This window comes from Ictidomys tridecemlineatus, chromosome 1 (genome assembly GCF_052094955.1).
Source record: "Ictidomys tridecemlineatus isolate mIctTri1 chromosome 1, mIctTri1.hap1, whole genome shotgun sequence".
NCBI lineage: Eukaryota > Metazoa > Chordata > Mammalia > Rodentia > Sciuridae > Ictidomys > Ictidomys tridecemlineatus.
The window spans coordinates 29,338,457-29,354,672 of record NC_135477.1 but is presented as its reverse complement, the minus strand read 5'-3'; the positions used below and the strand labels follow the sequence as shown (position 1 = coordinate 29,354,672).

The 16,216-nt window shown below is 37.7% G+C and overlaps 1 protein-coding gene across 4 annotated transcripts in view; it reads right to left on the bottom strand.

Annotated features, from left to right (window-relative positions):
• Positions 1-518: 518 nt before the first annotated feature.
• The window catches only part of Arhgap19 (Rho GTPase activating protein 19), a 49,863-nt gene continuing 34,165 nt past the window's right edge, over positions 519-16,216 (bottom strand). For all 4 annotated transcript variants that reach the window (XM_078032460.1, XM_005335275.5, XM_078032549.1 and 1 more), the window contains exons 9-12: positions 13,332-13,430; positions 8,965-9,075; positions 7,882-7,960; positions 519-4,473 (exon numbers count right to left, since the gene is read on the bottom strand). In XM_078032460.1, coding sequence (XP_077888586.1) covers positions 4,463-4,473; positions 7,882-7,960; positions 8,965-9,075; positions 13,332-13,430 — 300 coding nt within the window. In that variant the 3' untranslated portion in view covers positions 519-4,462. The remainder of the gene's footprint in view (positions 4,474-7,881; positions 7,961-8,964; positions 9,076-13,331; positions 13,431-16,216) is intronic.

Below are 16,216 nucleotides of genomic sequence, written 5' to 3'. Positions count from 1 at the left end.
GTTCAGCAGCCCAGTGTCTTGCATTTCTTATCTGCTCCCAAGTCCAACTACCCCTGAGCTACCCACCCAGCTGAAAAACAAGCCAAAAAGAAATAATTTATTTATCTATCAGCACTGAGGATTGAACCAAGATGTTCTACCACTGAGCTACACTCCCAGGACTTTTTTTTTTTTTTTTTTTTTGAGTTAGGGCCTCGCTGAGTTGCTGAGGCTGCCCTAAATTTACAGTCCTCTTGCCTCAGTATCCTGAGTCACTGGGATTGTGGGCTATGTGCCACCACAATGGTCAGAGGAGCCTTTTTTTTAATATTTATTTTTTAGTTATAGTTGGACACATTATACTTGGGACCTTTATTTTATTTATTTTTTTTAAGTGGTGCTAAGTATTGAACCCAGGGCTCTACCACTGAGCCACAACCTCAGCCCAAGAGCCTTTCTTAAATCTGTTCCATAGATTCAGAGGCAACCTCTCTTTTCAAAATAACCCAATGATGTGAACTAAGAGACCAGTCAAAGTCTATGGATATGAAACAAAAGAAATTTAATTTCAGAATATTACATAAATAGAAAAGACAATGCATATGATTGTTTCTTTATAATTACACATACATATATATATAGTAAATAAAATGAATAAAAAATGGTGAAACTTTCTCTCTTAAGAAACCTTGCTTCGGTTGTTGAGCAAGTTCTTAAATAGTGCATAGACAACCCTTGCTAGGAAGACAGGACCCTGGGGTGAGGGAATGTTTTTCCCAGCAGGTTCTGCTGGTCCCTAAATATGTAAAGGGCATGTTCAATGGCTCTTTGGCTCAGGCTGTGGCCTCACACACTCCGGTTTCCATGGTAACCCAAGCACTGGGGCTATTTGTGTTCTACCTTCTCACTAGCCCTCCTCCATCAAGATCTCAGCATTAGCTGTCTGAAAGGCCAGCTTTCTACAGTTGAGTTTGCCATGGGACTAATTTTACCACTGGTTCAAGAGTTTGTACATCATAGGAACCCAAATCTGCCCCCAAAGTTTGCAATGTCCTGCTGGTGTCCAATTTTCGATCTAGGTCCTCTTCTTCAGTACAAAAGTTTCGGGGCAGAGGAGGAAAGGGACGATCTCTGCTGGGGAAAGAAGTTTTATGCAGGTGAGAACTCTGAAAGGGGGCCATCAGCTTCCAGCCTCTGTGTGGGGGCCCTGGAAGGAGCAAGGAAGCAGATAGAGTCTAGAGACCATGGTTCCCAAAGATGCCTCCCATGTGGCATGGTCCCGTGGCCAGACTGTGGGGCACAGCCCCGATGACCACAAGTTTCCCAAGAAAGCAGGATTTTAAACCGTGTGCTACCACAGACTCCTATGAGGGAAGCTGACCAAAACTCCTGCTCAGGAGGGAAGAATGGCTCTGTTCTGACGCTAGGGTCAACTGGCCTGCCTGGAGGTCAACAAAATAGTCATCTATGAAGCATCCAGTGGTCCCCACAGTTCACAGCCCTGTACTGCCTCATTTCCCATAGGGATCTCCTGGTCATTCTTATCTTTTGGTGGCCATTCCAGGTAAAGAGCTCTCCTTTGTGGAAGGTCAACTGGTTCACTTATGATTTGTTACCTGCTCCTCTAACCTGTTGACACTCAAGCTGAAAGAGGTCTGATCCTCCTTCAACTGCTGCAGTGGAATTTTTCAAACCAAATCACTATTCCCAGTGCAAAAGTCCATTACTGTAAAAGGCTGGAAACTCAGTGCCTGTGGCTCCCGCTAATTCAGCCAGTGGAGCTCCTCCAGCACAGATCTGAATCAAGGAAGAGGTCTGTATTTTCATGTGTGCACACCCTTGGCACATATACACCACCCCATACTGACATCACGTAAAACCCATGGCAGCTGACCACAGAAAGAAATAAAACTTTAAAAGCCACAAGAAGAGACACATCCAAAGAGACTGTTCCAACATGAAAAATAAACACAAACAAAACCGATTTAAAAAACATCTTATAGGTTAAAAAATTAACTAATACTGGCTCAAAAATATCTGCCCACCACATCAGAAGGGGGATAGCAACCTTCTATGGCAATGAGGAAGGGTTTTTTTTTTCTGTTTTCTATAAGATTCCATAGGATCAGAATAGTTACATATTATAAGGTAAAAGGTTATACTGATTACTCCTCAAATGTGGTTTCCAACTGGATCACAGCTTCTATTAAAAAAATGGCTATAATACCTTTAAAGTAAGTGAAAGTATAATCAATAAATAAACAAAAAACAGACCCAAATACACACATAAACTGTTCCAGGGAACTAGCTATATAAAAGCATGTGTGCATGTGGTAAACATCTCTCACCATCCTCACGCCAGAACACTACCCTGGGTTACTGATTCCATTTATCCAAATAGCATCTCTTAAGTGTCAACCACCTCTCTTAATCTGAGCACAGAACTAACAGGTGACAAGGAGGTATCTGGTCACTCTTCTGCTCTACCTGATGCCAGACTTATGTTTAATAGACTGCCACCCTATTCCAGGATGAAATACACTTAAAGGAATAAAGAAAGGTAGTACATAATTAAAAAAGAACACTACTTTGATTTAGTGATACCAAAAGGAGTCTCTGAGTATCTGGGGTAAGAAACTGTTTTTTCTTAATAAGAGAAAGAAGTAACCAGATAATAATATTTTAGATAAATGCAACTTTTAAGAAGTCAAATAGAAAACTATACAGTTGAATTTGCTAATATTTTTAACAATGACCTAAAACTGCCCCAGAGAAAGGGGCTTTTAATGGGTTAATACTCCCACGCATCTACTGTCCTTAAGTCTATTAGTACTAAAGGCTGAATTATACACTTTCTTCACTACTGCTGTTACAACAGCAAAAGAAACAGTTTAGTATGGAAGAGAGGACCAAGAGTCAGACACAAAGCCAAACTCTGCTGCCCAGAATCATCTTTTGTTTCAGCAATAATGCAGCATTTTCAATCATGTAAAAGTAGGTCAGCAAACCATATTTTGCTGGGCATCTGCTTCCCTACAGTGGCCTGACATGGGTCCAGCACACAGGATGGGGATGGTTATGTAGCTTAACACAGTCAGGCACACACCTGAACATTCTCACCTGCCACATGCGGTTTGCCAGACAGTTAATATTTCATACAAGACTAAAGTCATGTCATTGCTCACCTCAAACATATGTGAACATACACAACCCAAAAGGCAAAAGTTCCAGCCCCATCTCCAAATTTCTCCCCATGGCCCCTTTGATAAGGAGAGGAGAAGTACAGCATCTGCTCTTGAAGACTGGGGAAAAGCCACAACTGCTTCCAAATAAGAACAGTCTCTTCTTTAAATCCTATAGGCTCTACAGAGACTGCTGCTCACTCCTTTCTTCTGATTCCAATTTGCTCTCAGAAAAATCTAGCTGACACCTGGTCCCTGGGAAAGTCAACAGGACTCCACCTGCAGCCAGCCAGCCTCTCCTAGGTGCACTCTAGAGCTTCCCACTGCATACAATGATTCAGCACACCTCTAGGAAGGTCAGTGACTTCTCTTGAGTCACAAGAATTTGGTTCAGAAGTATTCCATTGGCACCAGAGATGTTTTAGTTGAGAGGATGCTGAATGAAGGGGACAACCTCAGCAACTACACAATTATTTTTGCATCACTGAAGAAATGGGAAGGAAAGGAAAGAGAGAAAAGGGAGGGAGTGGGGGAGGGAAAACAGTTTAAAATTGAAATCTGTTAAAATACAGTGTTGTTCTGAATTCTGCTTACAATACTGCAGGTCAAACATCCTATAATCTTAGACTCAAGAATAATAAGAAATTTCCAAAAAAGCTATACATTCCTTGAACACAAATAAGATACTGAGGAATACAGCATCCTGAGTTAAAGAGCTATCCCAAAGCTCAAGCTAAAAAAGACCGAAAGGCTTTTGGGTTATCAAGAGCCCATTTAGGTAACAAATGCCCCTCCCCTCAAAAAAAATGGCTTTTAAGGCAAAGAAATAAACAAACAACAAATAAGTAAATAACAAACAACTATCCCCCAACACTGTCAAACAGAGTAAAGCCCCAGTTAAAATAACATCAATCCTCTAGAATTAAAAAAAAAAAAAAAAAAAAAAATTTCACTGATAGTCGAGCACAAATTTCAGGTTTTTTAAAACAGAACCTGCCTAAACACACCACCTGGTTCTGTTCATTTGCTACACTGTATAAGCCAGGTGGCTGGTTAGTGGTTTCCCCATAATGTTAAAAAGAGAAAGCAAGGGAGAACAGCTTGCTCCCTCAGGAGGCACAGCTTGCCAGCATCATCCAGTGAGTAGGATTAGAGTGTCAGTCAGGTCACAGTGTTAGTTGGCTTTCTCAATTCAAAATGCAGCAAGCTAGCTGCAAGTCCAGCTTCATTGTGTGCATTAAAAAACAAAAAAGAAACTGGCCCACTAAGGAGAAAATTCTGGGTGGATGACTGGAGATTCTTCAGAGGAATCCTAGGTTGAAGGAAAACAACAGCATTAGACAAATGTATAAATATTTCATTTTACAAACATCCCACCCAAAAGCTATGGGAATCTATATTAAACACGTTATACAAACTGAAAGTTAAAGAATTTAATTGAGAACTTGATTCTCTACCAAGTAAACATCACCTGTTTGACCTACCCCTACAATGGTACTCACAAGTACCACTTACTAGGTACATATTTAGTGCTGGGTGCTGCTCTAAGTTCTTTATGTGCATTTTTCTCATTTCTCCTCAAAACTAGCTGCACATGAAACAATGATCCTGCCATTTTACAGATGAAGGATCTGCAACCTACACCAGTGATTTGTCCTAGGACATATAGCTATTAAGCAGCAAAGCAGGGGACTGGACCCAAGCATTAAATGAATACACAGCTCAAGCTCTCACACCTCTGCCCCTCTTATTAGTGAGTGTGTGATGAACACTTAATAGAACAAGGCACTGTCATCATTGCGAGACAGAATAACAGAAGACAGAGGCCACAAATACTTAAAGTCTGACCCTTGTCTCACAGAAAAGAAACCAGATAGAAATAAGACAACACATGTAAAGTGAATAACCATAATCATAAATCACACTGTTTCCAGTTTAGTAGCATCAGAGTTCAAAGGGAAAAAGTAATTCTATCTGGCTGGGTTAGATTGGAAGGTTTCAAAGAGGATCTGGGGTTTCAAGCTGAACCTTAAAGAACAGGTAAGATTGTGACTACTGAAAATAACATTATTTTTTAATTCCATTAATAAATACAGGCTAAATCAGTTGTTCTCATTTGGGGGTAACTTTCCCCCTCAAGAGACATTTAGTAATGTCTGAAGGCATTTGGGGTTGTCACAACTAGTATCTAGTGGGTAGAAGCCAGAGATGCTGTTGAACATCATACAATGCACAGGGAAGCCCTACAACAAAAAATTAAGTGACCCAAAATGACAATAGTACCAAGGCTGAGAACCCTTTGCTAAATAGAAGTCTTTGGGGATTATGTTATTGATGGTGATAATAAAATTGCATTATCTTCTTCAAAGAACATTTGTTATTTTTATAAACATCAGTACCAAAACAAACTTAGGACTGTATTCATTGTTATGTTAAAGAAACACACTGCAGGCTCTTGGATCTGCAGACTTGGAGACTAAAACAAAGTTCAGATCTGGAGATACTGGCTTGATAGTCAACACAAGAGCAAAGAACTGGGCTGGAGAAGCAGACCCAGCTACTAAGAAGAGGAAAAAAAAAAAACAAGAGGAGAGAAGAGCAGAGAAGACAGACTTTTTAAAACTACAAGAGAAGAAGAAGAGGGTTAGGAAGATGACAGTAAGCTACTATAGACAAAAGAAAAAAAGAGGAAAACAAGAATAGCTAGCACCATAATAGCAAGAAAGGATAGAGGAAGTGACCAGAGACAGGATAGAGTGATAATGCCTGGCCTGAAGGTCATTCATTTTCTGTGCATCTGAACCACTACCATTTTTGAGAATCTAACAAAAACTATAGGTTCTCTCCCCAAGAAAAATGCACACATGAACTCACATAAAAGAGTGCAACAATAATGCCAGGGACTTTATTAGACCCCTTAGGAAGGCCACAGACAACAGGTCAAAAACCCCTGCTCTAAAACTCCTCAATAAAATAGTAAACTGGCTGATTAGCTAAATTCATTTCTTTCTTTCCAAAATAGAGTTCTCAAGATAGAAAGACTTATTATTTCCTGCTTATCTTCAAAAATGATAGCAACTAAAGTTGTAATAGATACAAAACAACATATCCTTCAAAAATAACTTATACTTAGTTTTGACTCATGGACATACAGATAGAAATATTTAGACATAAATAACTCAAACGCTGTTCTTGCCTCAGTCAGAGAGCCCTTGCCCCAAAGTCAGAAGCAAGAAGGAAAGAAACATGAGCTCAGATAATTCATTCAAAGATAAGAAGACTATAGTGAAATCTAATTTTCTAGATAAGAATGAAGATTCATCCACAAGGATTGGGCTTTTGTTCTCTTCCTACTTCTGATGTCTCAAACAGTAATTATGCTCATGTCTCAGTAGTAAAACAAGCATGTTAAGCTAGAGATCATCCATATATAACCAGGCCAGCTCTCATCTGGTTTTCCTCAGTAACAACTATTACAACTTGTTAAGGCCTTAATAATTATAATGTACTTCTAAAAATATTATTTCAATTGAGTCTCGTGATAAATCTGTCAAGTAGGTCTAACTACAGGATAAATATCCCTTATCCAAAATTCTTGGAACCAGAAGTTTCAGACTTGGGGGATTTTCAGATTTTATCAGTTGAATATCCCTAATCCAAAACTCTAAAAGTCAGAATGCACACTGGGCATGGTGGCACACATCTGTAATCCCAGTAGCCTGGGAGGCTGAGGCAGGAGGATTGCAAGTTCAAAGCCAGCCTCAGCAACTCAGCAAGGCCCTAAGTAACTCAGTGAGACCCTGTCTCTAAAATACAAAAAAGGGTTAGGGATGTGCTTCAGTGTGCTCCAGGACCAAAATAAATATAAAAGTCAAAATGCTGGGGTTATGGCTCAGGGGTAAGTATGTGTGAAAAACTAACTGGTTTTGAGTCTCAGCACCGCATATAAATAAAATAAAGATTCATCAACAACTTAAAAAAATTTTTAAAAACTGCTTGGGGATAATTTCAGATTTTGAAGGCTGATTTCAGCTTTCTAAATTTAAATTAAGGATGCTACACCTGTATCATCCTCATTTTCAGAGGAGAAAATTAGAGTTCAGAGAGAATGAGTGGTTTTCCTTGGTCAGAGGAATGAGGACTCAAATAAGGACTAACACAAATCACAGTCTTTCCAGTGAACTACCAACTCTTTCAGAGAAAAGCACAGCAGTTGCCAGAAGAACCTGGAACAATCAGCAGTCGCATCATCAAACAATCCTTTCAGGACTAATCAGCCTCAAAAAACATGTGGTATACAATTTTCAGAGTCCTATAACATCAGACAAGTTTTGCTGATCAAGGCTGACAACTACACAGAAAAGGGACATAACCATTCCATCAGCATGCACCAAGCACTTGTTGTTGTTGGTCTCATGAATCACTCACACTTTTTTTTTAAAGTTACTTAACAAATATTCTTAAGGTAACTTATACATATGTCCTGTCAGTCCAAGCAGGCAGGGACCAGGTAGATCTGTTTGAAGCTCTACCTCTTGGCATCTGATGCAGTACTAAGTAGCATACCCATCTCATGAAAGAATTCAACACAAGGACCTGGCCTTGTCATTTTTACATTTCAGCTATCTCCAAATATACCACCCCTGGGAATTCAAAAACTGCCACTGATTTGACTAAATAGGTACATTCAGCAAGAATAAACAATAAGTACAATTAGTACCTTTTTTCCCCTCTTTCTTTCCCTCAGACCATTTCAATTTTGTTGGAGTCATCATAATAGCTGGAGAGCCGGAAAATACCTGAAACAAGAAAATTTTATGAAGGTTTGAATGTTCTAGTGTCAGTGCTTATAGATATACTTTACTAACAGAATATTTTTCCCCCAGCTCTGGGGATTTATCACTGAGCCACAGCCACAGCCCTTTTTTTATTTTGAGATATGTCTCATTAAGTTGTGTAGGGCCTTGCTGAGCTGCTGAGGCTGGCTTTGAACTTGCAAGCTTCCTACCTCAGCCTCCTGAGTGGCTAGAATTACAAGCATGTGCCATCATTCCCAGCTAACGGAATTATTTACATTCAATTTCAATGTGAAGAGTTTTACTGAGACTGATGATTTGCATTTCATTAATCTTAACTGATTTACTGGTAGCTTAATGAAGCAGCCAGGTTGGGGACACCCTGAAAGACTACCCCACAGGTAATGCACAGCCAAGGAGGCCTGGCTCAAATGTTACCTGCCTGTAGAATCTCTCAACACTTGATTACGGAACTGCTGCACCATATTGGTCACTTAGTGCTTGTGAATAATTATAGTCTTCTTGAACTTAAAATATGCTTACTGAGGGCTGGGGTTGTAGCTCAGTGGTAGAGTATTTGTCTAGCATGTGTGAGGCACTGGGTTCAATCCTCAGTACCACACAAAAAAATAAGTAAATAAAGATCCATTGACAACTAAAAAATATTTTTAAAAAAAAACATGTTTGCTGAATGATCTTAAAAACTATAGAAAGACGATATCAGCATATGAAAGAATTAATTGAAAAAAGCATAACTGAATGGCCCAGGGTAACACAGTAAAACAAATGATTGTATATCAATTTTTTTCCAAACGTAAGTTTGTCATGGTTGGTATGTGCCTATAACCCTAGTTATTGAGGAGGCTGAAACAGGAGAATTATGAGTTCAAGGCCAGCCTCAACAACATAATGAGATCCAATCAACCAAAGAAAAAGAAGAAAAAAAAAACTCAAGCTCTCTACAAATGTGCACATACAGAGAGAAAGTACACAAAATAGCATCTTACTAAGTTTAGATTCTCTTTGCTGTCTCTCTTCAATTCATCCACAGCCACAGATTCTCGCGAAGGGTACTTGTTTTTCTTTTCTGACATCATCTGATTTCCCAGGACTTTGCGCTGATTTAGGAAAAGAAAATAATTTACAAACATTTATTGTAGCTATTTTGGCCTTTAAACTACATTTCCTATCATTAAAAAAAAAACAAAAAACTCATTATTCTGTTAACTTCTTCAAAGATCCTCCCAGGCTCTCTCATAAAAGGGAAACCAAAACATATCAAAACACCTGAAATCATTGCTCTTCTTTAAGTGAACACTTTTCCTCCACATTTAAAAGGGCTGACATTAGAAGAAACTTTATAGTTCACTTAAATCACAGACCACAAGCAAACTGCAGTGTGCCTCTAAAACCATAAAAGAAATGCCTGTTACTTATCAGTATAGTTTTCTCCCCAAAGATGTGTTATCTCTAGCAGCTGACAAGAGTCCCCTCCCCTCCCCATAACAGGATATGGAGACTGGTCATAGGATTTTGCTTCCTTGTCATCTCCTCACACAGAACTGGAAAATTTGGAGGAATTCTATTAAGAGTTCCTAATAAAGCCACAAGAGGGTACAGGACTTCTTAAGAAGATCACATGACTATACTGATATTCAAAGCACAGCTAAAAGCCCTTTCATCTCTGAACAGCTTGGAAGCTCATGTAACCAACTGTAACAGCTAATGGTGACATTACTATGATCTTTGGATAAAATTTTCCTTTTTTTCCCCATTGAATAATAAATCTGCATTAAAAAAATACATCAAAACTAAAACATCAAACTTTACATTATAAATATTAGAAGCAATATTCAAAACAGTCTGATGTAATAATTTTTTAAAATTATTTACATGAGGCATTCTGGAGAAAAAATATCCTAGCCAAAAACAAAGATCAGAGCAGGATTTTTTTTGGGGGGGTGGGGTGGGGGCAGGGGTCAGTTATACCTTAAGCTGATGAGAAATGTTTAAATTTATTTTTTAATTTTAAAGAAAGCAGGATAGAACCAGTCAAACTGCAGCCCTTTTGAAAAAGATGCTGGAACACAGACTATATGCTTTGAATGAGGAAGCATGTCCTCTAAACACTGCTGCACTGAGATTAGTTAGCTATAGGACAAAACCAATGCCATGGAAAACCAAGTGAAGAACTGAAAAGAACCCAGGTCTTTGGGAACTTATTTTTGTGTACTGGGAACTGAACCCAGGTGTGCTATAGCACTGAGCTACATCCAGGAACAGTGGCACATGCTTTTAATCCCAGCAGCTGGAGAGGCTGAAGCAGGAGGATTTCCAGTTCAAAGCCAGCCTCAGCAACTTAGTGAGGCCCTAAGCAACTCAACGAGACTCTGCCTCTAAATAAAAATACTTTTTTAAAAAATTTATCTTTTAGTTTTAGGTGGACAGAATATCTTTATTTTTATGTGGTGCTGAAGATCAAACCCGGTGCCCTATAAAAATACTTTAAAAAGGGAAGTGGCTCAGTGGTAAAATTCCTGGGTTAAATCCTGGCTACAAAAAAAAAAAAAAAAAATTCTTCATTTATAACAAACACTCTGGCTCCCTAATTTATAAAAATTTGTTAACATTATGTTTTAAATGTTTTATCCTGATAGAATTATAAGCTCTTTATAAAGTTCTAAATTCTCTTATAGTAAAGAAGTGGGCAGCTGCTAAGAGAATACTATATTTACATTTCCAGCAACAATTAGCAATGCACCTAAAGCTAACTCACAAAGACAGAAAAAACTATAGCATCTAACTTCAGTCAAAGAAACATGGTGGTATGAAGTACATTCAGTGTTGTCCAACCATTGACCCACCATTCACAACTTTTTCATCCTCTTGAACAGAAATTCTATATCATTAATGACTACACACATTCCCCCATCCCCATCCCTATTTTGTATTTTATTTAGAGACAGGGTCTCACTCAGTTGCTTAGCATCTTGCTTTTGCTAAGGCTGACTTTAAACTCTTGATCCTCCTGCCTCAGACTTCCGAGCTGCTGGGATTACAAGCACACACCATTGCACCTGGCTATGAAGCTGGTTTTTGCTGTTGAGTTATAGATGTTTGTTATATATTTGGGATATTAACTCCTAACCAGGTATATAATTTGCAAATATTGTCTCCCATTCCATGTAACTTTACACTCTACTGAAAGCAAACTTTCAAGAAGGCCCAATATACCAGAAGCTGCTGGCCCCAGCATATCAGCATTAAAAGTGAATTCTATACTTTTACAAATTGTAACAAGAATCAAAATTAGGGTTAAACCCGGCACAGTAGCACATGCCTACAATCCCAGCAGCTTTGGAGGCTGAAGCAGGAGGATCATGAGTTCAAAACCAGACCTGGCAATGGTGAGGCACTAAGCAAATCAGTGAGATCCTGTCTCCAAATAAAATACAAAATAGGGCTGGGGATGTGGCTCAGTGGTCGAGTGCCCCTGAGTTTAATCCCCAGTACCACTCTCTCTACTGCCCCCAACAACAACAACAACAACAAAAAAAAAAACTAGGGTTAAATCAGTCTGTAACTGCTAATCACTGCAGCTTAAAGGGAGAAAAAAATTACGAATTTTGTTGTTTTTTTTTGATGTTACTAAGGATTGAACCCAGGGGGAACATCCCAAGCCCTTTTTAACTTTTTTTGTCTTGAGACAGTATCTCCCTTAGTTGCCCAGACTGGCCTTGAACTTTCAATCCTCTTGCCTCAGCCTAAGTAGCCGGGAATACAGGCATGCACCATCATGCCCACCACAAGGGAGTTTTTTTAATATATATTTTTTAATTATTGATGGACTTTTATTTTATTCATTTATTTATATGTGGTGCTGAGAATTGAGCCCACTGCCTCACACATGTGAGGCAAATGCTCTACCCACGAGCCACAACCCAAGCCCAAAGTATGCATTTTTTTTAAAGAGAATTTTTTTTTTTTAGTATTTATTTTTCAGTTTTCAGTAGAACAACATCTTTATTTTGTTTTTTTATGTGGTGCTGAGGATCGAACCCAGCGCCCCAGGCATGCCAGTTGAGCACATTACCGCTTGAGCCACATCCCCAGCCCCCAAGGTATGCATTTTTTAAAATATAAACTTGAAATTATAATCAAAGTGTTCCTTTATGTTATTGAATTTTATATCTTAATAATGTTAAAACAATTTTTAAAAGAAAAATAGGCTGGGAGTGATATGATTCCAATGGCTCAGGAGGCTGAGTCTGGATGATTCCAAGTTGGAGGCCCTCCTCAGCAACCCTATCTCAAAATGAAAAATATAAAAAGGGGACTGGGGATGTGGCGCAAGCGGTAGCGCGCTCGCCTGGTATGCGTGCAGCCCGGGTTCGATCCTCAGCACCACATACAAACAAAGATGTTGTGTCCGCCGATAACTAAAAAAAATAAATATTAAAAAAAAAAAGAAAAGAAAAATATAAAAAGGGCTTGGTGTGGTGGCACATACCTATAATCCCAGTGATTTAGGAGGTTGAAGATCTCAAGTTTGAGGCCAGCCTGGGCAATTTGGCAAGACCCTCAGCAACTTAGAAAGATCCTGTCTCAAAAGTTAAAAAACAAAAAGAACTGGGGATGATAGCCCCTGGAAAGGAGGAAGTAAAGAAGACAGAACACAAAATACCTCTCAAGTTAACCAGAACCTTGCCTTAGTTTATGCATGGAAATTTGAACCCCATATCCAAGTTATCTACTGCCACCTTATGGCAATATTTTTCAACTACAAGTCCAGATCATCTGTGAAGACTTTGTCAACTGAATCTGTAAATAAGGTCATGGCAGCAAAAGCACAGAAATATATTTTACATTCATTCTAAAAGTAAGATTTTTAGTAAATTTGATACAAGGGAAGAGAATACAACAACAGTAAAAAAAAAATAAGTTTACCAAAATTTGAGGTAATAAAAATTCACTAGCCTAATAGAAATCCATTTTTTCTAACAATGTCCCCAATCTCTCAACTTCCTCACTGTTTCCATGGGTTTATCAAATTGAATAAAGAAGTATGTACTATAAAGCAGGTCAGAAAGCAAAAGAGACCATCCACATTGCTCAGGAATGAGAACTCTGTCCTCAGCCCCAGAAGAGAAGGAAGAATCTTTATTTCTTTTGCACCGGAGAACCCCATCTCTGATTTAAAACACAGCAAAATGTTTTGAAAAATAAAAGCCTTTCCAAATCCTATCTTTACCCCTTATAAATTAATCCATTAAAGGAGTCCAAGGACTAAAGAAACCTATTTATGCATAAGAAAAAGTCAGACTGTTATAGTTCCTCACAATCATTACTGAAAAAGACAGCACAGCATACCTACCTTAATAAGCCCACTGAAGGAGCGAGAACGGGCCCTCTTCTGTATCCGGGGAGTGGAAGGTTCTCGCCCTGGTGTCTGAGTCAAAGACTGCTTTTGAAACTAAAAGAAAATACAGAGAACATTTTATTAATATTCTCCTAGTGTAAATACCCAAAAATTCCAGGAATAAATGAGTCTCATGTATACATCAGTAGGTCATCAAGCAAATTACAAAGGCAGAAACGGTGGCCTGGAATGCAGCTCATTGATAGAAATAGAATGGGTAAGGCCCTAGATGTGAAAGGCCCTGGGTTCCATCCCCAGCACACAAAAAAACAAAAGCAGAAATAATATTTCCAAAAAGAAGTAAAAACATAGGGCTGGGATTATGGCTCAGCGGTAGAGCGCTCGCCTAGCATGGGTGGGACTCAGGTTCTATCCTCAGCACCACATAAAAATAAAGGCATTGTGTTATGTCCATCTACACCTAAAAACAATAAATATTAAAAAAAAAGAAATAAAAATATATTAAGTTACTCTGAGTAGTACTATTTTTCCTATTCCTTGAATGTGGAATTATAATCCCCATATTTTTTTAAATATTTTTTTAGTTGTCAATGGATCTTTTATTTTATTTATTCATATGTGGTGCTGAGGATCGAATCCAGGGCCTCACACATGCCAGGCAAGCGCTCTACCACAACTCCAGCCCCTATTGTCCCTATTTTACAGATAAGGACATTGAGACATGGAGAGCTTATGAAATTCTCCCAAGAGCTCCTGCTAGTAAATAACAAAAAAATTTTTTTTTGCATAAAACATTTAAACATAGTTATTGGCACAACCTAAAGTAGTCCTTAAGTTAACATAAGTTGCATACTGAATTTTTTAAGTTATTAAAGCTGTTTAAATAGAATTCATTATTATCATCAAAGAATAATAGATCAGAACACAAACTTCCAATTCTATGAACATGAGTTCTTTGTATGGAGGAATCTAAGGTGGAAAAAGGGAAAATATGAGACACTGTATAGTCTTAATGTTTTAATATAGTACCTAACTAAAGAATTTACTCTTCTGCCCTTTCTAACTAAACTTTTTACAATTCTCAATTGTAAACTTGTATGTTTTATCACTTCAGATTCTGGAAGTTTAAAAAGTGACTGTTTTATATATGGGTACTAAGAAGTTTTCAAAATTAATTATCTCAGAAAACAAAAATTTAGTTACCTCTAGTTATCTAGTAAGGATTCTTCCTGAAAATACTGGAACCCATGAAAACTCATCATTTCTGATAAATGTTGGCAAAGATACAATAAAATGGTTATCATTATTGTACATCCAGTGAAAAGCATTAATTAATAAAATGTTCTGGGAAGCTCTTTAGCAAGGAGTATTCAGATCCTTTTAAAAATGCATATTATGGGGTCTGGGGCTATAGCTCAGTGGTAGAACACTTGCCTTGCAAGTGTGAGGCACTGGGTTCAATCCTCAGCACCACATAAAAATAAATAAATAAAGATACTGTGTCCATCTATAACTAAAATATATATATATATTTCTTAAAACATGCATATTATGGGCTGGGGTTGTGGCTCAGCAGTAGAGCGCTTGCCTATCATTTGCAAGGCCCTGGGTTCGATCCTCAGCACCACATAAAAATAAATAAATAAATAAATAAAGGTATTGTGTCCAACTACAACTAAAAAAAATAAATATTTTTTAAAAATGCATATTATGAGAGGGGAGGGGAGGGGAGGGGGGATAGTAGAGGATAGGAAAGGCAGCAGAATACAACAGATACTAGAATGGCAATGTGTAAATCAATGGAAGTGTAACTGATGTGATTCAGCAATCTGTATACGGGGTAAAAATGGGAGTTCATAACCCACTTGAATCAAACTTTGAAATATGATATATCAAAAACTATGTAATGTTTTGAACAACCAACAATAAAAAAAGAAAAAAATGCATATTATGAAGTATGTACCACTTACAAGGTGTTCTTATCAGAAAGAACTGGATTGGAATCAAATCAAGCCCCCAGAAATAAATCTAACTACCACTTTATAGTAAATATAGAGGACTGTTGGATATATTATATAATACCATAGGGATGCAATCAGTAAAATCCAGACTCTGGGGAATAAACAATTTGGTTTCTTCCACAAATGAAATTCAAATAAAGAGAAATGGAGAATGTGTATGCATGTGTAAACATGTATTAATGCAAAGGGGTACCCTAGATTAGATCAGAACAGAAACAGGGTATTACAACAGAAAAAGGGCATTAATAAAAAGACTGATAAAATCTGAATAAAGACTACAGGGTTAACAAAAATGTGGTACATTAAATGTTAGTTTCCTAGTTTGATAATATGGAACTGGGTGAAAAGTATGTGGACACTCTATTAACTTTGTAACTTTTCTCTAAATCTAAAATTATTTCAGATTTAAAAGTTTATTCAAACAAATACTGACATTTTTTTTTTTCAGAAGAAAAAAAGAGGGAAGGGACATATATCAGTCAAAACTAATAATGCTTTGGTCATACTTTTTCAAGGAAATGATACACAATGAAATATTTATGAAAAAAAAATTTATAAACTAAAAAACAATCTAATTTCCCCAATGTGTCCAATAGTAGGCAAACTGTCCATAAATTAGGTTACATAGGATGTATTATGCAAACACTTCAAATGTTCATAACCTTTCAATGGACATAGAAAATGTCTGTGATATAAAGTTAAAGGAAAAGGGTAGAATATAAAACTAAATATATATTAATTAAGAAAGAAATGTGAAATATATATTCAGGAAGAAAAACTCTAGAAATACTCCAAAATGGTTATCTCTGGATACGATAGGTTCCTTTTCTTTTTCTCCTTTATATTCTTATAGAGGTT